A 25,304-nucleotide genomic window follows, 5' to 3' on the forward strand; every position below is an offset into this window, starting at 1 on the left:
TCAACCTGTAATATGCACTTTGCATCCCCTTTCATCTAGCACGTGTCTTTCTATTTTTTCCCCCGGCATGGGGTCTCGGCATCTCTGGCGTTCTTATGGGGTTTTGGCCTCTTTTTCCTTTTTGAGCACAGCATCCAGCGTCCTGATCTTTGAGCTATCATACTCGATAGTCTTCACCTAATGGGATCTTTTCTTCTAGCGCCCAGTGACAATAATATATGTCTTGATGATGTTGAATTTGGGTCTTGACTAGTAGCACAGAGAACTTCCATCTTGCGATATCGCTGTGTCTTAAATCTATCCAGTGCTTGGGTATCGACAAAGCGCTAACTACATCTTCACTACATGTTCATTTATCAGTCTAAAAGTTGATCAACGCCATAACCTTCATTGTATATCCAGTAGCAGTTCGGCGTTCAACATTATAAATTAAGAATCACCCAACATGATGGCCTTTTGCGGGAAACTAAATTCTCGAAGGTATCATGTCACTGGATGTCCCCATTGTTAGATGCTAGCCCTAACGATGCACAACATTCTTATACTGATCCAGAAGCTTCCTAAACCCCTTGGAGTGATGCGATGTGAGATGATGGTAGTAATGATCCCTGGCAGCATCCATAATCGCTTTCACCTTCTCTGCGGGAACCTTTTCCTTACGATCATAGGTATACAGACCATTCACCTCCTGCTCAATATCACATCTAGATCAGAAAAAGCAAACACACATTAGCAGAAGTTCCCGGATCCCAATCCCAAAACCAAGAATGATGCATGCAACATACAGCTGAGTCCAGACGAGCCCACAAATATGTCCAGGCTTCACAACTGCCATAACCAGCTTCTCAAATCGGACCAAGAAGTCCGTCGGGTCACTCGCAGTCGTATACCCCCAGTCCCGCTCCCCGGCAGCAGCAGAGTCCTTAGGCGGTGCGATATTAACCCCGCCAAACTCACTGCAGATCACTGGCGCACCAGGCGTATGCTGGGCGCCTTTGTCGACGATCACGGTGCCGGAAAATCCAGAATATATCGGTTTAGTGAAAACAGAGTGTCCACCTTTCAATTCTAGGATCCCTGTCATGGTGGCACATGCTGCGCCTAGGTCTACCGAGTCGCTGTAGTCGTGGAAGGTTGTTAGGTCAGTTTGGACATGTTCCCAGCCACAGTTGTCGTTGATTGGTCTACTAGGGTCGAGGGTCCTGTATTTTTGCATTAGCTAGTTGATCCATTTCCTCTTGGTGGCGTGGACACATTAGAAATGCCACCGGATGGGTCATACTTGGTCAAGTAGTACAGAGCGCGAACATGGTTGCGCTGCTCGATATTGTCCTTCAACGCAGATACGCCCCACGACTCATTAAGTGGCGTCCAGGTGACCAGCGATGGGTGATTGATATCCCTCTTCACGGCTTCGGTCCACTCGCTGGTAAATCGCTTAATGTAGTCCGGGTCGAACTCGTAGGCATTTGCCATCTCGCCCCAGACGAGGAAGCCCATCCGGTCTGCCCAGTAGTAGAATCGTGGGTCTTCGACTTTCTGGTGCTTGCGACATCCATTGAAGCCGAGTTTCTGCGCCAGCTCGATATCTGTCTTCAATGCCACTGAAGAAGGAGGTGTCATTCCCGTTTCGGGCCAGTATCCCTGGTCCAGGAAGAGCATCTGGAAATACGGCTTTCCGTTCAGTCGGAATGTTCCATCACCGTTTTGCCAGGATAGACTGCGCATTCCGGTCGTAGTCTGGACTTCGTCAACCAGGCCGCCACCACCATCAAACAGCCGAAGCGTAATATCATAGAGAACAGGATGCTCCGGGGCCCAGAGTGCAACACCCCGGCTCCAGATTCCGTCACCACCAAACAGCTCTGGGTTCTGTGTCTTCAACTGCCCCACTGCACCTTCAGTAACCTTTAGACCCAAATCAAACGCAACAAAAGTTTTATCCGGCAGCAGCTCTCCGTCCACCTTCGCAACACTCAGCCCTCCAAGCGCCACCTCAACCTCAACCTTCGCCGCACTTCCAACCCGACGTCCGGCAACATGAACCTTCGCATGCAACTGGCCTCGCTCAATATCATCAGAACGAATCACCGTCCCTCCACTTCCACATAGCAACCGCATGGCCGGAACACTCTCCAACCAAACAGATTGCCAGATACCCCCGCTGGGGGGTGTAGAAGATACTCTCGGGCACAGGCTTCCAGAACTGCTTTCCACGCGGCTGGGTCATGTCATAAGGCGAGTCTCTGACGCGGAGAGTGAGACGAGCCTCCGCGGCGCCGTCGGCCAGCGCGTCAGAGACATCTATATCGAATGGCACATGTCCGCCGCGATGTCCGCCGACAAGGACACCGTCCACCCAGACAGAGCACTCGTAATCGACAGCACCAAAGCGGAGGAGAAGTCTATTCCCTTTTTGTTTTTCGTCGGCTGTGCGGATGTCTGTGATGTGTCGCTCGTACCACATTACCTCGTGCGCTTCGATGAGGTTTATACCCGATGCTGGGGTTTGGAATGCGTATGGAACATTTATCTGGTGGGAGGGTTTTCCTTTCAGGCTGGTTTTGGGCCATTGCGAGGTTAGGCCTTCGTCTTTGTCGTCGAAGGTGAAGGTCCAGGGACCGTCTAGGGTGGTCCAGTTTAGAGGGGTGCGTTGGAAGTCCGGGCGGGGGTAGGATGTTGACATTTTGGAGATTATGGTAGTTTAGTTATTTAGTTTAATGGAGGGGTTTATGGTCTCTTGGGAGTTGTGGGAGAGAAGAAGGAAGTACTTTGTAGATGTCAACTTCGACCCCTTCGACCCCGCGTCTAACGTCACTCGCTACATTGAGCGTCGATCTCAGTCGGAAGTGATGTATGATGTTTATATGTACTCAAACAATAGCATCCTTCAAAAACAACATAGATTGGAGAATGTCTTCTAATGGCAAAATCTCATTGATGATTGGGGGATATCAAAAGAGTAAAAACATCAACATAAAAAACCCAACTTATAGGAAAACTCCTCTGAAGTCGATGCCAGATCTCCCTGGTATCAATTCAGACTATCCAACTCTTTCCTCCTAATGCGCACCGCAAAATAAATAAATAAAAAAAAGACAAAAAGACAAAAAGAGACAGGATATAGTCAAGACCATCCTTGCCCTATCGCAGATCTTGGATATCTCGTTTTCTTTTCTGACGCCTTCATTGCTTGCGTTCCGTGGTATCAATCAACAAGAAGACCGACAAAAAGACAACCGAAAAAAAAAACACACACGCTGGGAATGAGAATAAAAGCAGAGGGGGAAAAAAAAACAAGACAAAAACAACTCAACCAAAAAAAGGGTATACTGCTGCAAATGGATATTTTGGTTTTAACGCGGTGGCCCAATTGGGGCCGGGTATCCAGAAGTAGAATTGGAAGTACTAGGACGACCACTATCAAAAGAGGTGCGCGGGTCATGCTTGGGCGTCATGTCACCCGGCGCGGTGCCGAAGGGGAACTTGGCATCGAATCGTGTGGGCCAGCCATTGCTGGTACTGCTCTTGTGGCTGTGCGAGCTCCCCAGGACGTGCACGTCGTCTTCGGGGAGGTTCACGCCAGAGTCGTTCCATGGATTGCGGTAGCCGCTGTCGCGCGACTCCATGGAGACGAGTGAGGCCTTGGAGGCGTTGCTCGAGGCATGTTTGAAGAATGATCCCGGCGAGGCAGAATGATTCTTACGGCCGATGAACGAGGAGAACGACGAGATGCTTCCGGGTTTACGGAGGCGCTCGAAGATTGATCCTCGTTCGCTGGTCTCATCGGAAAAGTTCGGCCGGGTGGGCGAGTCGGTCGAGAGGGGCGCTGGGGCGTGCTGCAGTAGCTTCGAGTCGAAGAATGGCAGCGACTCTTCGAACGAGTCGGATTTGGGGCGCGGGATAGCACCCTTGACAGTGTTCGCGTCGAGTCCATGCGCAACAAGACGGGAAATCAGGAAGTCAATTGCATCCTTCAAGCCACCGGCGTTGTTGCGCGTGTATCCGAGGACCACACGGTCTTCAGGCCCGGGAGTGGGAGACGAGGAGCCTTCCTCGTGGGTAGTAGGAAGATCGGTACCAACATCCACGTTGATATCGACCTCATACTGTTCCTTGAGCTTGGTCCGAACATCGGCGAGGAAATCAGAGCACTTGAAGTAGTCCTGGAGTTCGGCAGAGCTCTGGAAGTGAAGCTCGTGGCTCTCTGGCACCATGCCAAGTAATGCGTCGACCGCTTGGGGGACCTGATACTCAGGGCCGGAGATGGTGACAACGTCACTGGCAAGTTCAGTGCTTGGGAACTCAATCTTGCAGTTCCATTTCTTCTCCAGCTCCTCGATCTCAGTCATACGGGCCAATAGCTCACGATGGTATAGGCGGTTAATGACGACTCTCTCAGCGACGTATTCGGCATCCTGAAAATTGTAAGTTTCTTATCACGAGATCAAAGCCGTAGACACTGTAAACACTTACAACTTTCTCGACCATGTCCATAATCTCCTGCTTGACAAGGTCCAGACTCTGAGCGTTGCGAGCAGGGGTCCGACAGATCACGTTGTCAACCTTGATGTCATCATCCTCCTTGCCCATGCCGCCGCGGTCCATGGCATTGGAGAACTTCACGAAGACAGAGTACTTCTTCATGATGCGCTGGATATGCTGTCCACCAATTCCGATGATCCGCTTGTGATACTGGTCAGGCACGTGGAACGAGATCGATGCAGGCATCTCCTGCTCAACCAAGTCCAGGCCATTCTTGGTTGACTCATACTGGTTGCCGCAGACGTCGATATAGAAGTTGTACTCGTTGAACCCATCGAAGATGATCTGGACATTGCCTGAGTGCGAGTCAGAACGTCGTGTCACATGTGGAATGTCTAGTAAAACTCACTCTGTCCCATGATCTTGTTGATCTTTCCGTTCTTCTTGCCACTAACAAACTCCTTGTGCTCGTTGGCCAGCTCAATCTTCACCCGCATCTGGTATTGGCTTCGCATCACGAAGGGAATCTGATTGATGACGGTCATGGCAGCCTTAACTGCATCATCGGAGCCGTTGATCGTGAAAGTCAGATTATCAAAGCTGACCTCCGCTTCCGAGTTGGTGCAGATATCCGATAGCATGGAGCGAATATCGGCAGTTGAGGGAGCACGGAGACCACCTTGGGCCGGGTCGGGCATGATGATCCACCACGAAGCACTATAGAATTGACCAGCCTGTACATTCAAAGATCAGCAAATCATTCCATCAAAATGTCACCAAGCGACGCACCAGAGCCATGATTTCCCGAACTGTCCGCTCAACGTGCAACACCTCGGTGCCTTGAATCCGAACAAGGCCACGTTGGCTACCCAGCTGCGGGAAAAGGACATAAGACCCGTTCATTTCCATGACCTTCCGGACCTTATCCAAACGATCGAGCAAGATGTTGTCGATCTTGCTCGAGCTGACAACCACATCCTTGACAAAAATCTTCACTCCCATCACCAGTTCTCGCAGCTTCTGCTTGGCGCGAGCAATCTGTTCCGGGGTCTCGCCCGTAATGTATACCTCATCCTCGCTTCGACGGTTCGCACCGGGGGGATATAGCCGAAAATTTGGGGGAAAGGCGGAGGGAAGTAAATAGCGGTGCCTGTAGCAGCCTCGATGAGCTTGATGTTCTTGCGGGTGCGACCACAGACCAAGGTGTGCATGGTCGAGTCCAGTTTGATGGCATCCACATGGCGTTTGAGCTGGTCTCCGGTTAGTTTGCCGGCCTCACAACACATGCACACAAAGACGTACTATTTGGTCAATCATAATCAAAACCCGGGTTTTGGCGTGTTCCGAGCTCTCCAAATCGCCATATATAGCAACCCGGAAGCGCTGGTCCAAGCCATTATCTGACGCGTAGCCATAGGACGAAACCACCGCACTATCCGCATCGTGGAGCTTGGGAGTCAACAGGAAAATGTCAGCCCCGGTGTAGGCGGCCAAAGTGTCGAGGTGTTCGAGGACGCTAGCTCTAATTCCTTTCGGTGATCCATCTATAATCAGATGCATATCCACGTCGACGGTCGCACATCGCTGGTGAACGGTCCGATGTTAGCAAGGGATGCCTGCGGACTTGAAAATCCTGCTGGTGCCGGAACCCAAAAAAATTCGTCCACGTACCAGCATGATCGGGGTCTCATTCAAGATTCTCGCCCGCATCTTTCGTGCCATCTCCCCATCACCTGTCACACAGACGTTGGTCACCAACCCGTTTGGCCGGCGTTGCAGCGATGGCACGGCCTTGGCCTCAGAGGTTGTGAGCGTAGCTTCCACCCGTCCTCCTTTCTCTTCCGTGATCTTCCGACATAACCTCTGCAAACCCTCAACATTGTTTGTGTGGACGGGAAGCTGGTGTACCGACGTTCCCTCTAGTGTGCCTTCCGGGAAAGTCCAGCGCTGGAGAGCGCCGGGACTGGCGTGGAGCACATCCTCGACATCGGGACCGGCTAGGGTTGACGAGAATGGAACGTTGAATGACAGATTGACTGTAGGGTCGATACTAGTCGGCGGTGTCATGGGCGGCGCACCGTGTGGTCGGCGAAAAGCCATGTCGGTGTGAGGTCTAGACATCCCGAAAGTCGGCGTCATTCGTTCCCAACCATGACGGGCCTGGCCCGTAAAGTTGGATATCTTGTGCATGATTAGGTAGAGAAATCTCTAACCCCTTGAGCGAGTCGAGGGGATAGAGAGAGAGAAAGAGTGGATGGATTGGGTTGGGGAGGGGAGGATGTGGGAAGGAATCAGGCCGTTCTCGACAGGGATGGGAATGACCTGTGTGGGCGTTTCGACCCGGGAATGGTGGAAACGAAGATCGATGGGGCCAACCAACGCAAATTCTCTATGAGAAGAAAAAAGAAATGAGAAGAAAACAAATATGAAATATCAAATATCAAATATATGTATATATCCTTAACATAAAAATATGAAAAAGAAAAAGAAAACAAAAACAGGAGAAAAAAAAATCAGGGTGTCGTCAGTCCTTTGCGGGTCTACTGAATTCTGCAGTCTTTTTAAGGGAGATTTATATGTATTCTTAATGTATTCTTGATATGCCCCAAGATATTTAGCTATTAAAGAATAGGATCCCTTAACTTAACATTGTCATTAATCAAGAATGCAGGATCTTGAATGTCCATTCGCAAGGGTCTTCTTGGCAAATGGGAAATCTAGCCAATATTGGATACTTAGCACCCGATACAGCACATCCCATCACATATAAACTAGTTACCTGGCAAAGAGTTATCCCAATAAAATAACCCTTCGATTCCCAAGAAACCGTGTCTTACACCAACTCTACCTTAAGAAAGTGGATATATGAATGTGATAGGATCCTATGGAGTACGATGAAGTGATTATTTTGCGCGTCAAGGCTGTGCATTTACCTGTTGAAAGCCTTCAGGTACTCCAGGATCCGAATCATTCCGTACGGTACCAAGCATACACGGGTCGATCCTTTCATAGGCTCCGGGATAGAGAACCCTGTATGCCGCCGTATCTCAGTCCACCTTAAGGGGTGATAGGAACATTGCCACCGGCTGGGCCGGGAAAACTGAGGGGTCAGGTCTGGTCAGGCCTGGTTAGGCATTGTGGAGCTAAAGGTTGATCATACCTGATGATACCTAAAGTGGGATTTCTGACTTCTGATGTCTAGACTCTACGGCCTCGGGGGACAACCGATTGTGCTTCCGATACAATACACTGTAATTGCAAATTTCAATATAACTATGTACATATATATGTATGCACAAATGATACTCACAGATGATGCTATAGTATAATGTATATGCTGCAATAGACTGGGAACTGGATTTTATTGCCCATAACTTCCCCTCATATAGTAGACGTCATCTTCTCGTATAGGCGTTAGTGGGGTCACTCTTCAGCTCAAGGACTCGACAATTCCGACTGGACCGTTTTGAAAATCAGACTGCAGGGGTGGTCAACCCGTCCCCAGTTTCAAAAGGATTTATCGCTACCTGTTTTGACTTTTAGCTTATAGAGAATCAAGATAACGGCTAATCGGTGTATGTAATAAAGCTTGTGAAAGTTGTTTCTTCTCACTTTATATGGCAGAATATGTTACCGTAGAATATATAACAATTTATAACCACGAACTTTTTGGCCACATTTCACCCTTGTCGATGTAGCCTTTTCAGCTCCACAGAGTACCTCTATGGGCCGCTTAGACCGATCGATCGTTACAAGTCGTCGATCATTGGTATAGGCATAGACTCCACATGTCTTCGGTAAACGACCTATTAGCCGTTAATAAACTACTTGGTATGTTATAAAACAATCCTATCTTGAGCATTATTAATAGCGCCCAAAAGGATCAATTCCCCTTATATAGTAGCAGTACTACAGAAGTAGTCTAGGTTACATACCGCTCACGTACAATATCGTGATCCAACACCGGTTATTAATAGCGACGACTTCCGCCCAAACCTGAAATCCAGGAAACTTCCCGATAAGGATAACTGCATAGGAGCGCGGCGCTATCAATTACGCCAACCTTTCAGCTTGCTATAGGATGCCAATTCATGCCTCTGTATCGCAATTGCAACCAGTAGCCTCGGGGATAACACCTATATAAATTGTACTAATGGCGAATTTAGTTCAGGGGTGTCCTGTATACTATGTAGTATTGATGAACTAAACACCAGTCCCCCATGGACTCATTGATTGACTATTTGATCCTCGAGTAGCTCAGCTTGACCAGGTGGAACAGGCTATCTGAATTACAGGGAAAACCGTGTCTAGGTCAATATAATGACACTGTATAATAGAGGTTCTAGCTGCAAATATATTGTTTTCTGAGGGAAGACAACGCCTGAATCCCATTACAACAATATCTAATAATACCAAAAAACTAGCCTGAATTTATCCCGCTGTTTGCTGATATGCTAGAGCTATATACATGTATGAAGTAGACACACCAGGACTATCTCATGTCTAGATAAATGTTGTTAGGTGAAATAGAAAATACCCGTGACAGTTGTGTGTATGACCTGTTTGTGGTGGACAAACGAAGCAAGAGCTTTCCAATCCAGTCTTGCTCTTTCCCAGTCTTTCTCTGTTTACCTGCATCTCCTCTTACAAACCCACCTTCAATCAATCACTCTGCATCTTCCTTTGTCAACTTACCATCTCCCCATCCCGGCCTATCAGTGGCCCGATGACGACCAAGGCCAAAGGTGCTGACCTTCTTGATAGACTGTCTACTAACAACACATTTGGATGCTACATACGTGTATTATGCAGTAAGTCACCCCTTATTCCCGTGGTCTTTGACCCTTGGGTATGCTGGGTCCATATGACCCTTGATTATGAGACTCTGGTCTGTCTCAACATGCCATCCCGCAAATGATGATTGATGTCTGCTCGATCTGAGCTACATGACGAAGATATTGTCACTCTGATGATCGAGGTGTGCATGGTTAATTAAAATAAGAATGTGCCTTCCACTGGACCTAACAATCTGGATTTGACTCCCATAGCTAACTGGCCTGGTCCTCTTGCTTTGACAGATCTTTACACTATAACCTGGTACTTTGGAACCTCAAGTCAAGTCTTCATCGAACACAGTGAGAAATATCGACACAGCCTTCAACCACAACAGAGTCTAGCAAGGATCAACCTTTCTGGTCCACCTTGACCTTGGCTATTCATCCATGTCTACGAAACATGATATCCCAGATACTCTGGCGACCTTTGGTCATGATCAGGTGCTACATGACACCACGCAGAACCACGCAGAATCCGTTTGTTGACCCCCCATTTGGTCCGCTGTCTGATGCCTCTATGGACTCCTTATATTAGTACCGAAAGCTAATTGTAAGTAGCATTTAGTCTAGGGCTCATTTAATCACGTCAAACGCCCCTAGGATATACGATATGGCCTACCTTTCACGGTTCTGCTTGCGATGTCCCTAGTCCCCTACCAACCCCATTGAACCAACTGATGTGATAATAAGGATGTCGAGGGCCCGGAAGTCCATGATACCAGGAGGTCTATCTGACGCGATGTGCTTGGTGTACATCCCCCTAGGATGGAACCGAGCAGGCCGTGTCAAGCACAGCAATTGTGCTGACTGCAGAATTTACGGGCCTGATGAGTTTGGTCACAAGGTTATGGCATTTCCAACATCAAGAGCAAAATATACAAGACATTCCTCAGTTGCATATCATCTCAATGCTTTATCGTGACCTCATTCGCATCAAAACAAGGTATTAATCTATCAACCCCCCATTTCTCCCACAAGATAGCCCGGGCCATTGTTATGCCATGCTTGCAAGTGATGACCGAACCACGGCGTATGCGATACGGAATCTACCATGTCTTAAAAAATTACTCTGATACAAGTTGTTGCTAACTTTAGAATACACTTGTCGTATTACTCCCCTGACAGAGCAAGGAATCACTAGCTGACCACGAGAGATCTCCATTTAGGTGTCTGTGACCGACCTAGCACCGGCTAGAAGATTTAAGATTGCGCATTGCATATCTCTTCTCTCGAAAGCTTGGACACATTGTCTCTCGGCAATTATTATTCTGGTTGGTACCACCTACATTTAATTTGAGACAGCTATACTCCCAATTGCTTCACTTGCACATGATGATAAGGAACCGTGTTTGAAAACTCCATGTGGATAGTTTACCTCATTCTGATCCAGGTGAAAGCAGCCAAGGCTATTTCTTCCTTTCTTGTTGATACTCCAACTTACCGACTTTAATCGAATATGGAAGGCTGACAAGAGAATTACACAGGTACAAGCACACGCTACAGAGTGTTGGAACTCTCCAAATCACGAAATATCCCGTAGAGGTCCTTGAGTGGTGAGTTGAAGCTCATTGTCTACCTGTGATTTGATATGCTCTCATGCGCCAGCTTTCAACTCTCGGGGAATGTTTGGTTCTGAACTTTCAAACGATGATAGCGGTTTGCACCCTGACGTGGTATCTACAATGCTGAAAATATGTGGCCATTTGATGTGAGATCAATACAACTTCCCGAGGCTAGACGATCCAGCAAAATCAATAGTTACACCTTGCGGGTATTTCCTACTGCACTTGGATTTTCTTTATTTGCACACGACGGATTGACGATTCATTTGTAGAGAAGAGCATGGTACCGCAATTTTAATGTCTATCTTTCAAAAGATGAGTGGAACACCTACTATGTACATGTATGCGAAGTGATCCCTAAACTAGTTAACTAGCTAGTGTGTGACTCAGTACATCGGTTTCTCGATATTTCTATCATGTTGAAAACTTGCAAATGATGCCTATAGTGGTGAAGACTAATTACATCTACATTGCAAATGCGGATGAAGTTCCATAGCTAATGCGAGTAATGCCCGACGAAAGCTCGCGGATATGACTGCTACCAATCCATTCAACACGACGAATTTACAGAGAATGTAGGGCCAAGGCCTTTCAATAAGAATATGCCTGAGATCCAAGCTGCACAAATGATGAATATCAAGAAAGTTGGAATCCCAGATGTCGAGAAGAGCACTCTCTGATGTGCAACGGGTATTATCAGGCAAATTCTATTGGGCTCAGCATCTCTGATCGATGCTCATGGCTTGTACTAATCTCTTGATAGAAGGCTACTTGATACGTAAGTATGATAATGATAATGATTTTAAAAGACCTTGCAAGTTATTATTGCCTAAGGTATGATTCTGGAATAGTACAACTAGATACAAATCATAAAATGCTCGCAAATCGATGGAAAAAAATTCAAGCGCGTCACGCTACTAGTAACGCTGTGCACCCCGCTGGATCGTATCATTCGCACCATCCAGCGCGAGGCGATCTCCCTCTTCATCTTCACCTTCATAGTACCGTCGATCCCGAATGTAGTACGGTCTTTCAACGTATTCCCCTGCTTGCCTGTCCCTGAAGGTGCTGGGCCCGTGGCCTGGGACAGTTGGTCGTACGCTCCCAACTTGCCGAGCAACCTCATGGGAGTTTTCATAGCGAGGCTGTGGAGGACGAACACTGGCTGTCCGGATTATTCTCTCCTGGGGCAATCCACGCTCATCGACATAGACTGCATGACGAGGAAGGTACTCCGCTACTTGTACACTGCCGCTGCGTGAGTAAGGTTCATGGCCTTCCAAAGGAGCAGCGTAGCCTTGTCTCTCATCGGCTGCTACGGGACGGGCATATTCTGACGTCACTCGCCTATAGACTGGCTGGGGTGGGGGCATTTCCTGCACATAGTGTCGTTCACCGTAAGGGTCTTGCACAACCGAAGGCGCACGAACACTGCCCGCGCGATGATGCACTCGTTCATCGTAAACATCCTTTGACATCCGAGAGACTGGCCGGGGCGGGGGCGGAGGCGGAGGTGCCATCGGCTGCAGTCTTGGTGCCTGAGGCAATTCGTAGTACTGGGTACCATGCTCATCAACCACGATCCGACGTAGCGGGGGTGCCATGATCCGTGCCGGTGGTGCCTCTTCGTAGTAAGTCTCTCGATATGTTGGGGGCGGCATGTCATCCGCAGCAATGTAACGATGCTGTGCGTAAGGAGGGGCTTCTTCGTAGTACCTTGGCCGCTCTTGAACCGGGCGTTCCACGACGTATGACGCCGCCCGAACTGGGCGTGGATTGGCCTCAATGTACTCACGAGCATAGTCTGATTGTCGAGCGAACTGTGAACTGGCGACTCGTCGAAGATCGCCTTCCTCCCGGATTGGTCGCCTGGTGCTCAAACGAGATATTGTGCGCTGGGGCCCGGCCTCTGGTAGAGGCTCGTGGTACGGGTCAATCTCGTAAACTGGCTCTCGTACTGGCGGTCCGCGACTTTCGTATGCTGAAGTGTATTGAGGAGACGCGATGTCAATGTAGATGGGGCGCTCGGCAGGGTTTCGGCTGCGAACAACCGTAGCATCATCGGCAAAAGGTGGCGGTGAAACAGGCTCCTCTTTGATGAATGCGTCGACAGGTTCTGCATTTTGCGCCCTGTGCGAGGCTTGGCGGAGCCCTTCATCGCCTTCACGCAGTCTCCTCCGTTTCCGGGACATGACTTGAAAGGCCGGTGCATTGGGACTGCCACGAGCAGAATCAAGGTCCGAGTACACCTGATCTGAACCATGTTCAGATCGTTCATCCCGGATTTGCTGGACAGAAGGAACCTTTGCAATGGCCAGAGGTGACACTCGAGATGGCCGGGGAGCTGCCGGTGATGTGATGTGATTTCGAACTACTTTCACGTTTGTGGGAGACGGGGGCTTGCGGATATCTCTGGTTCGGTCTGCGTATCTGGCATCTGGCCTAGATGTTCTTCCAGCACCACTTTCTAACCCACGGAGATATTCACGATGATCCGGTGGCGGCGCTGCTGGAGCAGGCGGGGAATATTCGGGTTCGTCCACAGTCTCGAACTGATGCGAATCGCGGAAGCGGCTGACGGGAGCCTCTGCTTTGTGGTAGCGGGCCTGCTTCTGAGAATGGGAGTGACGCTGGTCAGCAACAAGGTAAGCATCTGGCATTTCCTGATCAGATCCAGGACGGTTGAGAGCTTCAAGTCGCTGCAACTCATCTGCGTAATGGGTTACTGGAACACGTGTGGCAGGTGGTGTGGTTGCAACTATAGCAACGGGGGATGACTTTTGTTGCCTGCCAGTCTGGGGAGGCGAGTCAGGAGCTCTACTGGAGTAAATGGAATTGTCGTCGAAGTCACTGGCAGCACCGCCAGGTACACTGGCCTCAGATGCATCGCTCAGCGAGACTGGTTTCACCGCCTCAAGAGCCTGTTTGAAAACATCCGAGACATCAAAGTCAGGCTTCGTGTCTTGAACCGCAGGTCTCTGTTTGGTTTCTTGTTTCCTGGACTCCACTTGATCACGCAGCGCTCTTTCCAATCTCTGCCTTTGTAACTGTAGTTCCGCCCTGATTAGATCATCCGACTTGGTCAAGAAGATGGGATCGATCTCGGATGTAGGTTTTGAAGGCACACGGGCGGGTTGTGGTGCTGCAGGCAAGGCGTTTCTGGCCGAGGCACTCTGCAAGTTATTGTAAGGCTGTCTTGTGGGTGCCGCCACAGGAGCATTTTCCAATACAGTTGTCGGAGAGCTTTTAGGTAAATGAGTTCGAAGAGGGACATTTTGGACATTTCTCCCAGACTTGCGCACCAAGTGCTGGGGAACATTGAGTCTGGGGTGAGTGCCCGAGAAGACTTGCTCATTGATGGTTAGGATTTTTTCGTACTCCCGTACCTCATCATCCGGTGTAAGGGCTGAAACAGCCATGGGACCTGCTGGAAGGTGAGTTGCTGGCCCATGAGTTGCGGCCATGGTGTGCTAGGGAAAGGTAGGGAAAGGGATCGGTGAAGCTAGAACAAGATGAGAGAGACTGAGAGCAGATATGTCTGCCGACGCGTGAAACACACGTCAAATATCCACTCAGTCCAATCTACGATTGAGAGGGCTCTGAGTGTTGGATGGTAGAGCAAATGAAGTGTTGTAAAAAGTCCATGCTGGCCGCCAGGGCCGCTAAATCCGATTAGGTAAGGTCACGGGTCCTGCCCAGACATTGGGAAAGCGAAGGAGCCTGGGAAGAAAGCTCATCTTACTTCTATCTTCTTTTTGACTTATGCATCAGTCGTTTGTGTTATCTTCCTATCGGCTTATTAGACCTGTTACAAACTTGTCTAGTCTTTCATCTGTTTATCTACCCCTACGATTTCACAGTTCAAGACCAATGGCGACCAACGGTGCTAACGGAGTCAGTGACTCACGGCCAGTCTTCTTCTTTGATATTGACAATTGTGTAAGTTAAGAGAGCCTAAAGTTAGCAATTTGGTCACTAATTGTTATGCGCTCCTACAGCTCTATTCCAAAGGTTGGCGCTCTTGATTTCCGCTCTTTATGAGCTACTACTGACAAAGCGTGCCTCTGCGCAGCTTGCAATATCCACGATGAGATGCAGGCATTGATCAGTAAGTGAAGCCGATACAATGGTCTGGAAATGAAACTAATACGACTGCACTTTTATTAGATAAATTTTTTGTCAAACATCTCGACCTTAAATCGGAAGATGCCCATATGCTACACCAGAAGTACTACAAGGAGTATGGATTGGCCATTGAAGGCCTTACCCGCCACCATAAGATCGACCCACTTGCATTCAACTACGAGGTCGATGACGCTCTACCTCTTGACAAGATCCTCAAGCCAGATCCCAAGCTGCGGAAACTGTTGGAGAACCTAGACACAACAAAGGTGAAACCGTGGCTGCTCACGAACGCCTATGTTAACCACGCAAAGCGTGTGGTGAAGTTGCTGGGTATTGAGGATCTGTTCGAAGGTGTTACTTATTGTGACTATGGAATTCTACCCTTGGTCTGCAAGCCTAGTCAGGACATGTACGCCAAAGCGGAGAAGGAAGCTGGTGCTCCCAGCACGGATCAGTGCTATTTTGTTGGTATGTCACCCTCCACTGCATGACTACAATCGTTTTGGACGCTTTATGCTAATGTCGTTGAACCAGATGATTCCCACTTGAATTGTGTACATGCGCATGCTCGGGGATGGACTACAGTTCACCTCGTCGAACCAGGTATCCCCATCCCACATAAGCCGGCTTCGAAGTACACGATCTCCAGTCTCCAGGAGCTTCAAGCGCTTTTCCCCCACGTTTTTAAACAGCAACTCGAAAGCAATGGTGCTTAGATTTAGACCTAGCCACGATACTCTTTGTTTATTCCCCTAGACTTTACGACCATGAATGTATATATGATTATGGGCCTATTTATCTAGCGAGACACAAGGCTTTGGATTATATGAAATGAAATCAAGGCTCTAGCCTGCTATAATAATACAATAAATAATCCAATGGCCGTATTTTCATCAATGCATGGAGTGATCTACATCGTAAATTAGAAGTTTCTGCCTCAGGCAGCAGGATAGTCACTTGGCGCGCTCCGCTGAACTCAGGAGTTGCCATGTTTCCATCCTCTCAACAACCAGAACTTCTCGGTTATCGCTCAAGAGCTCATTGTAGCTCTTGAGTCTATTCAGCATGTCTGGCCAAGCCTTATCTGTAGGTACGGTCATTGAGCTGCCCGATGGACGGCAAGCAACAGTGCGCTTTGTTGGCACCACCCACTTTGCGGACGGACAGTGGATAGGCCTTGAGTTAGATGAGGCTACCGGCAAAAACGATGGTGCAGTCCAAGGAGAACGGTATTTTGGTTGCGATCCGGGACACGGCATGTTTGTCCGGCCAACAGTGGTTGGTAAGATTGTCCAGCCCGCGCCGGAGAGTAAACAAACCACCAAACCAGCTACCAGCGCAGTCGGCAGCAAAACGCAGGCTAAACCCGGGACCTCCGCTGGCATGCGAAAGCAAAGTGGGCTACCTCCTGCAGCAGCGAGGCGACAGAGCACCAATGCAGCCTCTACTCCTACTCCGGCGCCGAAGGGTCCGGCCGTTCGATCGGCTCTCCGAGTATGTGATGGCCCGTAAACGAATACCCTCCTATTACGCTAACCTAAATTCCTACATTACTTAGTCGCCCACAAAGTCCCCAACGAAACAGCTCGCAACGACCGCGGGTCGGCCGTCTATCGGGAGTGCTTCCCGCACCTCTACAGTGGCCTCTAATCGACCCCGACTAGCTCCCAGCGGCAGAAACTCCCTGGGTCCTTCTCCAACACAATCAGCGGCCTCTAGAGGCTCGCGACCCTCGGTGTCTGGACCAGCAACCCGAAACTCAAGACCAAGCTCCCAAAGTACAGTTGCCTCATCGACCGCGGGACTGACGAAGCGTCCATCACTACGGCAGGTTGGCAACACAAAAGCATCTGATGGAGGAGACGCGGCTATTAGTGGACGATCCGGAGATCCAACCGATACTGAGTCGCCTGACACTGAAGGGGAGGGTGTGCAGGACGGAGCCACCGCACCGAGAACCTCTCGACAATCGGTGACTGCTACACGACCACCAGCCTCCCGTCCTGGGGCTCCGCTCTCTGTATCTCAACGCCAAGAGCAGAGCGGCGCAGTCACTCGCGAGCTCGAAGAACTCAATGCCAAGCTCAGAGTTATGGAAAAGAAACGAGCCGACGATAGGGAGAAGCTGAAGACCCTCGAGCAACTCCAGTCTGAGCGCGATAAATTCGAAACAATCATTCAGAAACTGCAAGCCAAATATCAACCGCAGCAAATGGAAGTCACCGACCTGCGTAAAAAGCTAAAAGAACTTGAGGCTCGTTCTGACGACGTGGAACGCATGCAGGCGGAGCATGAATCACTCATGGAAATGGCTACTCTTGATCGCGAAATGGCAGAAGAGACAGCGGAGGCCTTCAAACATGAGTGTTCAGCGCTACGATCGAGGTTGGAAGAGCTGAATTTGGAGGTGGAGGTTCTCCGTGAAGAGAATGAAGAATACAGCCAGGAGACCACCCCCGAAGACAGAACCACTCATGGGTGGCTTCAGATGGAGAAAACCAATGAACGTCTCCGCGAGGCGCTCATTCGTTTGAGAGATATGACTCAGCAGCAGGAGTCGGACCTCAAGTCACAGATCAAAGAATTAGAGGATGACCTCGAGGAGTACGCTGCTGTCAAGTCTGATTACGAGGCTGCAAAGGAGAGGATCTTGGTCGCCGAGACCAATGTCGATGATCTTAAGCAGCAGCTGGAGACAGCACTGGGAGCCGAAGAAATGATTGAAGAATTAGCAGATAAAAACATGCGCTATCAGGACGAGATTAATGAGCTGAAAGGTGCCATCGAAGATTTGGAATCTCTGAAGGAGATTAGCGATGAAATGGAGTACACCCATATCGAAACTGAGAAGCAACTTCAAGAAGAACTTGAGTACCGAGAGGGTGTGTTCAACGACCAATGCCGAAAGATCACACAACAGGACGAGGTTATCGAAGACCTTGAATACACATTAACTCGTTTCAGAGACTTGGTGACGAACCTGCAGTGTGACTTGGATGATATGCGCACAACCAAGCAAGTCTCAGAGGCAGAAACCACCGAGAGTGCAATGCGCCACCGCCAGATGCAGGATTTGAATATGAAACTACAAGCCAATCAATCAAAGGCCCTGACCAAATCCATCGATGTCGAATTGAGCCGTATGGAGTCTGAGGAGAATGCACAGCACCTTTCAATGATCAAGCTCTATCTTCCGGAGTACTTTGAAGGGGAAAGGAATTCTATTCAGGCTTTGCTTCGATTCAAGCGTGTGGGATTCAAAGCCAATGTCATGAGCAGCACTCTACAAGAAAAGGGATCGGAGCATTCAGTAGTCTCCAACGAAGAACTTTTCCAAGCTCATGTGGTTTTGGAATATCTTATGTGGATCTCAAATGTGTGTGATCGGTTTGTGAACTATATCACAGCTTGCTCGCCCGAGCAATTCGGCAGCATCAAGATCGCAATGTTCGAAATGGAGCCAGTGGAACGCATGTTGAACTTCTGGATCGAGCCTTTAAAGAAGGACGAAGTGAATCTTACAAAGCTTGCAGTGGAATTGCAGCGGTCTATCGCTCTCCTTGCACACCTTGCTGAGACCCTTCTTCCCTCCAGCTTGGAAATGTTTGCCGATGAGCTGTGTATGCGAGCCCATTTATCTCAATCGTACATTGAGCACTCAGCCGGTGCAATTTCACGTGTTAAGCTCATTATCAGCTCCAAGATGGTTGCCGCGGCAGAAGGCGACGAGGAAAACTTACTTGCTCTTAACAAATTAGACACTTTCGCTTCTCAGGCCCGCGGATACAAGGTTGCGATGGGTAAGATCAGCCGGTCTCTTGATGATCTACGTTCGAGATCACTTGCACTTCCAAAGGACGCCGACGAACCCTTCAAGAAGATCGAAAATGAAACCAAGCAACTTTCAGAGTTTGCTCGAAAGCTGGGCGAGAACCTTGTTGCCCTCACGAGTGATGAAGGCCGCACAGAACCATTCAGCCCAGAAGAGATTCTGGACTGCATGTCCCAGGCCGCTGTATCTTTTGTCTCGTCCTCCGAAACCTTGGATGAAAGTAACGACCCTGTTTCGTTGCTCTTTACCAAATTGCAGGAAGTAGGAGACCAATTTGAGGAGCTTGATTCCATCTCATCAGATCTGTCTTGCACAACAGAGTTTGAGAGAGCCGCATTCCCCTGGGTTGCCCGTGCTGCGGAACTAAAGTCCAACAAAATGACATCCCCTGATGCAGACGAGAAGATCCGCCAATTGAGAAATGAGATTCACGAGGCGTCAGCTGCACTTGGAGTCAAGGACAATACCCTCGAAGAGCAGGGCCTAAAGATCGAGCATCTTGAATCTAGGATGCGAGAGGCAAGCAAGAAGGCTGCCATGGTCAAAGATCTCGAAGCCAAGATCGAGGAAATCCAGCGAGCAGGAAGTGAACTCGAAAAAACAGTCGAGCAACAAAAGAAGGAGCTTCAGACAGCCGAAGCAGAGCGAGACGAGTTCATGGCTCGTCTTGAGCGAATGAAGCGCATGTCTGGAACAGCAGGTCTGACGACCACAGGCAACGGTGCCGTCATCGCCAGTGAGGCCTCTTTAGCTGCCATGGACGAGAACGAGTCTCTCCGCGCCGAGGTGGAAAGCCTCCAAGCAGCCGTGCGTTTCCTGCGTGAGGAAAACCGCCGTTCGAATATCCTCGACCCATACTCCGTCCAGCGATCTACTGATATGCACGCCTGGCTTGATGCGCCTCTCGCACGTGCCAAACCAAACCCCGAACAAGAAAAGATCCAACGCACTGCTCTCGAAAGTCGGGATGTCATGACTCATCTCCTCAAATTAACCAAGGAGTCCCGTGTCCTCGATCTCAGGTCCACGATGCCTGCCCCAGCTAGTGACGACAATGACAACGCCGGCCGCACTGTCTGGCGCCCGGCCAAGACCCGCCTCCGTTACCAAGTACTCCAGCAACGCGAAAACTTCGAGCACTGGGCCGAATGGCGCGATGAGATTGTCAATCACGAACGTGAACAGGACCGCCTGGCAGCCGCCAAGCAAGAACGCGCGATGCGTGATCGTGTCTCCAGACATGCTCACAAAGCTTCTGTCGAATTTCCGCAGGGCTTAGGTCATGGCATGATGGGTCGTGCCTGGCAGATTCTAGGCATGCAAAAACATCGCAAAACCGACTCCATAAGTACGCCTGCTCCGGACGGTGTGGAGATAGTCACCACGGACTGAAGCTTTGATTTTGTTGTATGAAAGCCAGGACTTCGATCAGTTGTGGTTGTGCCTGACATTTATGCATTCTTTTAACTTGTACCCTATTTGTCTTTCTGGCAGCTACATTGTCCTTTTTGAGATACCCTACTGAGATAGTTAGCGTCAGACTTTATGTACAATTGCCCTATATTCCAGACGGCTCGGATATCATGGCCAAAAGCCATGCCAGCCTGTACCTTGAACTCTGCGTTTCTGTGGCATAAATGTTTAAATGTTTCATCTACCTAGAAAGTTTTTAGAATGCTTCTTAGAATAATATTTTTAGACATACTGAAGGCCACATTTAACTAGTTACATCAAAACTGTATTCATTATTACTTCCTAGGTAAAAGCTATATGGTGAAATCCCCTTAAATAACAAAGAGCTAACCAACCGGGATCGAAACGGGGTATTCCAACGCGCAATCGAAATAAGATCGAGTCCAAAAGCAAACACCCAGCAAATACCCAACCAAGTTCAAAACAAAAACAAAGACAAAGACTGAGCAACTCAATATCAAAATCTCATAACAGCCGAAAGTGTCAAATAAACTTCAGACAACTTAAAACGCCACCCCGATACTAGTAGACTCGTGGTACCGCATATGTCCATTATCGTGATACGAAGCGAGCTGATGGTGCTGCTGTTGGCCCTCAAAGATGGTCGGGTAACAGACACCAGAGTCAACCTCCTTTTCTGCAGGAGACGAGGAGACCTGGAATGAGGCGCGGGGAGTGATAGCACCGGAGAAGGCACTAGAGATGGAGCTATTGTTCCGTGCTCTTGGGCCGCCAGTGATGGTGGTAGTGGTCGATGCAACTGTGGTCCCGCTCAGCGTGCGGGCCCGCTCCCAATTAAACCCGTTCTCGCCAGGCAGGAAGGATTGCTTCGGGGGTGTAGAGAGCTTGTTGGGGGTAGGGAACATCCATTGAGTTACACGGTTGGAAAGAGAGGATACTGAATCGATTGTGTCTCGGTTTTCGCGGAATGGAATGGGGGGACGGCGTGGTGACGAGAATTGTGATGGAACTGTTCGCGAGCTGGCTGACGAAGGACTGTTCTTGGACGTCGCGGAGTACTTGGATGGGGATGTGTCCGGTGATTCTGTGTACGGGCTCTTGGGTGCAGGTGGGGTTCGAGGTACTCTTCCCCAGGGTTGGGTGGCGTTTGGGTCGTTTGACCATGGGGCGTTCCATGTAAGTGTGGTCCCTTCCGATTTTGACCTACCGTGGGCCGGGGATGCTGCCCGAGCTTCTGGAAGAGGTGTCTCGATGCGAGTGACCTTGGAGAAATGCGGAACCAGAGTACTAGTTGTGCGAACTGGCTCTTCGACGTGGAGAGTCTCTACGTTTCCAAGTGATCGGCGTTTCTGGGATCCGACTGGCTTGCGTGAGACTACAAATGCCTTTTGGGAATATCGGTCCCGCACGCCGGTTGAAGTTTTGAGGGCACGAGGGGGCACCGGTAGCGTCTTGCGCTGGGGCCCCTCCTTTAGTTGGAAGGCTTCGAATGAAGGTAGGTCAGACAATCGATTGCCTGATCGATGAATGCGGAGGTCCAATAGTTGATATGTTGGTGGCGGGGGTGGATGGAATGACTGTGGCCGGTGATCGTGGAAGGATTGCACTCTGCGAAAGTCTGAAGGTGCGCCGATCTTCAACGGGGTGGTTGAGGATCGTTTCAAAGACATGCTTGCCCGGTTAGAGGCTCGCGAGGCCAAGTTCCGGCTATCGTTCAACCATGATGACAGTGAGTTCCTATATTGATGGGCACTTGGACTGGGGAGGTCATCGTATACCACCAGCTTCATAGGTGGGACGAGGTGTGGTTGAGTGTGGCATACTTTCATCTCCCGTTCAACGGCTGCGATGTATATTAGTCGATTATTTCGAGAGTTTTGATGTAGTTAGACACATACCGTTCCCAGCTTGTCTAGGTTGACAACCATCCTCGCCTGGTAGACATGTCAAACATGATCGTATCCAACCAGTGAATAACGACCCGGCTTTCTCCAAGGCCAGCATGTTGGCGACCAGCGCGTCAATAAATCAATCCATCACCTTCAAGGGGAGGAAAAGAGAGAAACAAAGCAAAGGAGCAAACCAGTTGCACAGGCAGATCAGCCCCTCAGACGGGATGGGGACATCCCATCCTATAAGCCCAAACATGAGCGCCTTACCCAACTCGTCCAAGTACACACCATCACGGCACTAATAACTGGGGACTATACCCAGTAAAGAAATACATCCTGACGCCAGCGCACTTAGCACCATTGATCGTCGGTAACGGAGCTGTTTGAAGCACTAGGATTCGTTGGCGACCTGTGGAGTTATCACATCTGTGCTTATTCTTGCAAGCTATTCCCTGTTAAGCCTATCAAGTACTACTTTTCTGTGATGAGAAAGTTGGGCGCTTACAGAAATTTGAAAGGATAATTCTATTTGCTTGGAAGTTCTTTTTTGTATTCTTCTGTTTCTTCTTTTTGAAGGATATATATATATAGAACACAGATAAAAAATATGTCCACTTAGACCGAGAATGAGTAAATGAGTAAATAAGGTAAATGATCATAAACTAGGCTGCATCGAAAGGCAAAATACACTATAGAATGCCCTATTTGCCCCATACATTGTCCTGTTCTAAACCGTCGTAGGCCCATTTGGGCCGATCTTCGTTATGATCAGACTCTGGCTGTGTCGAGTTGGCTTCGGCCTCCTCTTCGATTGGCTCTCCGGAAATTGCTCTGGAAATTGGAACCGGGGTTAATAACTTTGTTCTAAAATCTCAAGGGCTGTGCCCGCCAATGATTTGGGAACTTACGAGAATCGTCGAGGTTCAGGCTCTGCCCAGACAGAGCCATACGCTCGCTGTATGTGAGCACTGTCTTCTTCCTCGGCTTCCCTGTTCTCCACAACAAGGTCAACCAACTGGTTGCGTTGCATACCGCCGGAACTGGTGGAGCTGACATTTCGCTGCAAGGAACCGGGAGTCGCCGAGCTTGGTCCAGGTTTATTGGACTTCGGCTTGGGACTTTTCCTGCTCTCACCATCTGCCGCGCGACTTTTCCTGTGCCCGCGGGCCTTTTTGACATCTGCCCCTCGGTTTAAATCTTGATTTCTCCGCGAGGGTGGCAGCCGTTGGTCCCTTGGCACCTCGTTGGCGGTAATCACCGGGTACTATGCGCGGTCAGCATCGCAGTCACAACGAACACCCTGTACCAGCATGACTTACATTCCAGTCTCCAAATTCCAGTGCGCGAGCATTGAGGAATAGTCGCTCATCCTCGTCATCCATTGCAGTTTCATCGATATCACTATAAGATCGGTATCTCTCTCTCGAGGGTTGACTGGCCCGTTCACTCCTGGGGCCGCGCTCAGTATTTTCGCCGCCCAACAGAGGCGTCCGGCTGTTGGCTTCACCCGGTTTTGGGATCCAATATTTTGCTTTACCACCACGCTCATACCGCATGCCGGCCATTACTCGCTTGACGCGCGAGCCTGACTCCTCATGTGGGATGATATTATCACCCGAATCGAAGACCCGGTATCCGTAATTCTTACCGTGAATGGTGAACTTGGTGTCTTCAACCAAATCCCGCCCGCCAAAGGCGTCTCGCAGCGCGTATTTTACGGGCATGCGTGCAGCCGAGACGGTCGGGTCCGCATAATCGTGCCACGAAAATGCATACCAGTGAGCCATCGCGAATAATGGCATCTCAAAACAGATGAGACTGTCCTGAATGGCTGCTGCAAGGTTGTCGGGGGTGTACCCAGCAACATTACCAAGCGCCCCCAGCCACTGCAGGATAGACAAGAAGAAGCCTTGCCAATATGAGGCAAAAATAATGAGTTTGACGCATAGGAATTTGGGGACTGGGCGAAATGGCGTGAGATCGTTATGCAGGCACACCCAGAACAAGGCAAGGGAGTAGAGACTAATGGTGACGCTGACATTATATATGATACCTGTCCAGAGGTATCCAGAGCCCAGCCCAATATAGCCCTCTTGATAAGTGTCGGTTGCCTTCATTATGATGGAGGCGAGAGCCAGAATGGGCTTCAACCAAGCGTACTGCAGGATACCACGTTTGACAGCGAGGAATGTGTGAGGGTCCGAGATGTCAATCTTAGGGAGGAAGTGGTTGAGAGGCCAAGCATGGGAGATAGGAGGGCGGCCATGGGCCATGATAATCACGGCCCGCTCGCCGCCGAGGAAGTTGATGAGGAGCTGGAAGAAGGTATAGATTGTGAATGCCTGCCAATGCCATCCGTTAATACGGGCCTCTCCGATAGCCGACCAGGACCCTACATACCTCGTAGATGTCGCGAATAGGAGCTAGAAATTGAGCCGCCCTTAGCGATATGATGCTCGTCCATGATGATACTGCGAAAATCGGAACCCTACGCTCTATCAGCACTGCTCATTGTCCCCGCCCCCTGAGCTGATACTCGAGCTGATACTTACATCAACAATATGCGCACCACGTAGCGTTGGAGCAAGGGTTTCCGGTAGTTTTTGCTAGGTATATGGTGAGCTGTGGTTCTAGAATTGGGACGGTATGCGCTCGTACGCTTGAAACCATATGGACCTGCGATTGGAGACAACATGTTAGTCTAGGAGTCTATAGCGATCGCGCCCTTAAGTTAGGATACACAAGATAGATTAGACTCACACAAAGGACAATAGAGAGGAAACCAAAGCCGAGACACCTGTGACAATGATAATGGCGCGTGCCAGGCTGGAGCCTGTTCCTCCGCCAGCTACAGTCGTCATGATTGCTGAAAATTAGGGACAAGCACGGTTTGGGAACCGATTTCTGCCTGCGGAGATAATACAGCTCATTCCGCGGAGTCGATAGAGGGGCAAAACATGTTGGTCAAGACCAAAATGGGGGGAAATCAAGCTTGAGAAATGTTAGTTCGGAATGAGGAGGCGTGTTGTCCGATGACGATCTTCTCGTGACACCGCTCTCAGCCTTCCTAAACAACATCCTCACCTTGCGACTTCCAGGATATTTGACACAGCCAGTTTGGTGTCGATGACTGAGAGGT

At 49.5% G+C, this 25,304-nt stretch overlaps 7 protein-coding genes across 7 annotated transcripts; 2 read left to right on the forward strand and 5 right to left on the reverse strand.

Moving 5' to 3' along the window:
- Positions 1–520: 520 nt before the first annotated feature.
- Positions 521–2,686, reverse strand: N7516_003747 (glycoside hydrolase family 2 protein; the record flags this gene model as incomplete). Its single annotated transcript, XM_057216467.1, has 4 exons — positions 521–704; positions 729–1,202; positions 1,283–2,131; positions 2,160–2,686. The coding sequence occupies 4 exons, from the start codon at positions 2,684–2,686 to the stop codon at positions 521–523; spliced, it is 2,034 nt and encodes a 677-aa protein (XP_057078350.1).
- A 575-nt stretch (positions 2,687–3,261) lies between these two features.
- Positions 3,262–6,675, reverse strand: N7516_003748 (KH domain protein; the record flags this gene model as incomplete). Its single annotated transcript, XM_057216468.1, has 6 exons — positions 3,262–4,418; positions 4,477–4,841; positions 4,895–5,219; positions 5,275–5,735; positions 5,778–6,069; positions 6,157–6,675. The coding sequence occupies 6 exons, from the start codon at positions 6,673–6,675 to the stop codon at positions 3,357–3,359; spliced, it is 3,024 nt and encodes a 1,007-aa protein (XP_057078351.1). The 3' UTR covers positions 3,262–3,356.
- A 5,124-nt stretch (positions 6,676–11,799) lies between these two features.
- Positions 11,800–14,346, reverse strand: N7516_003749 (uncharacterized protein; the record flags this gene model as incomplete). The annotated part of the gene is made up of 1 exon (XM_057216469.1): positions 11,800–14,346. The coding sequence occupies one exon, from the start codon at positions 14,344–14,346 to the stop codon at positions 11,800–11,802; it is 2,547 nt and encodes an 848-aa protein (XP_057078352.1).
- Positions 14,347–14,752: 406 nt separating this feature from the next.
- Positions 14,753–15,723, forward strand: N7516_003750 (putative pyrimidine 5'-nucleotidase; the record flags this gene model as incomplete). The annotated part of the gene is made up of 5 exons (XM_057216470.1): positions 14,753–14,821; positions 14,881–14,893; positions 14,955–14,990; positions 15,050–15,475; positions 15,542–15,723. The coding sequence occupies 5 exons, from the start codon at positions 14,753–14,755 to the stop codon at positions 15,721–15,723; spliced, it is 726 nt and encodes a 241-aa protein (XP_057078353.1).
- A 349-nt stretch (positions 15,724–16,072) lies between these two features.
- Positions 16,073–20,231, forward strand: N7516_003751 (uncharacterized protein; the record flags this gene model as incomplete). Its single annotated transcript, XM_057216471.1, has 2 exons — positions 16,073–16,501; positions 16,566–20,231. 2 exons carry the CDS (start codon positions 16,073–16,075, stop codon positions 20,229–20,231), a joined length of 4,095 nt encoding a protein of 1,364 aa, XP_057078354.1.
- Positions 20,232–20,815: 584 nt separating this feature from the next.
- On the reverse strand, positions 20,816–22,277 carry N7516_003752 (uncharacterized protein; the record flags this gene model as incomplete). Its single annotated transcript, XM_057216472.1, has 2 exons — positions 20,816–22,116; positions 22,172–22,277. 2 exons carry the CDS (start codon positions 22,275–22,277, stop codon positions 20,816–20,818), a joined length of 1,407 nt encoding a protein of 468 aa, XP_057078355.1.
- A 589-nt stretch (positions 22,278–22,866) lies between these two features.
- On the reverse strand, positions 22,867–25,026 carry N7516_003753 (OSTA/TMEM184 family protein; the record flags this gene model as incomplete). Its single annotated transcript, XM_057216473.1, has 7 exons — positions 22,867–22,996; positions 23,074–23,429; positions 23,485–24,507; positions 24,566–24,653; positions 24,718–24,771; positions 24,824–24,841; positions 24,926–25,026. The coding sequence occupies 7 exons, from the start codon at positions 25,024–25,026 to the stop codon at positions 22,867–22,869; spliced, it is 1,770 nt and encodes a 589-aa protein (XP_057078356.1).
- Positions 25,027–25,304: the final 278 nt, after the last annotated feature.

Source organism: Penicillium verrucosum, assembly GCF_028828655.1.
Source record: "Penicillium verrucosum strain IBT 35672 chromosome Unknown utg000001l_segment0_segment0, whole genome shotgun sequence".
NCBI lineage: Eukaryota > Fungi > Ascomycota > Eurotiomycetes > Eurotiales > Aspergillaceae > Penicillium > Penicillium verrucosum.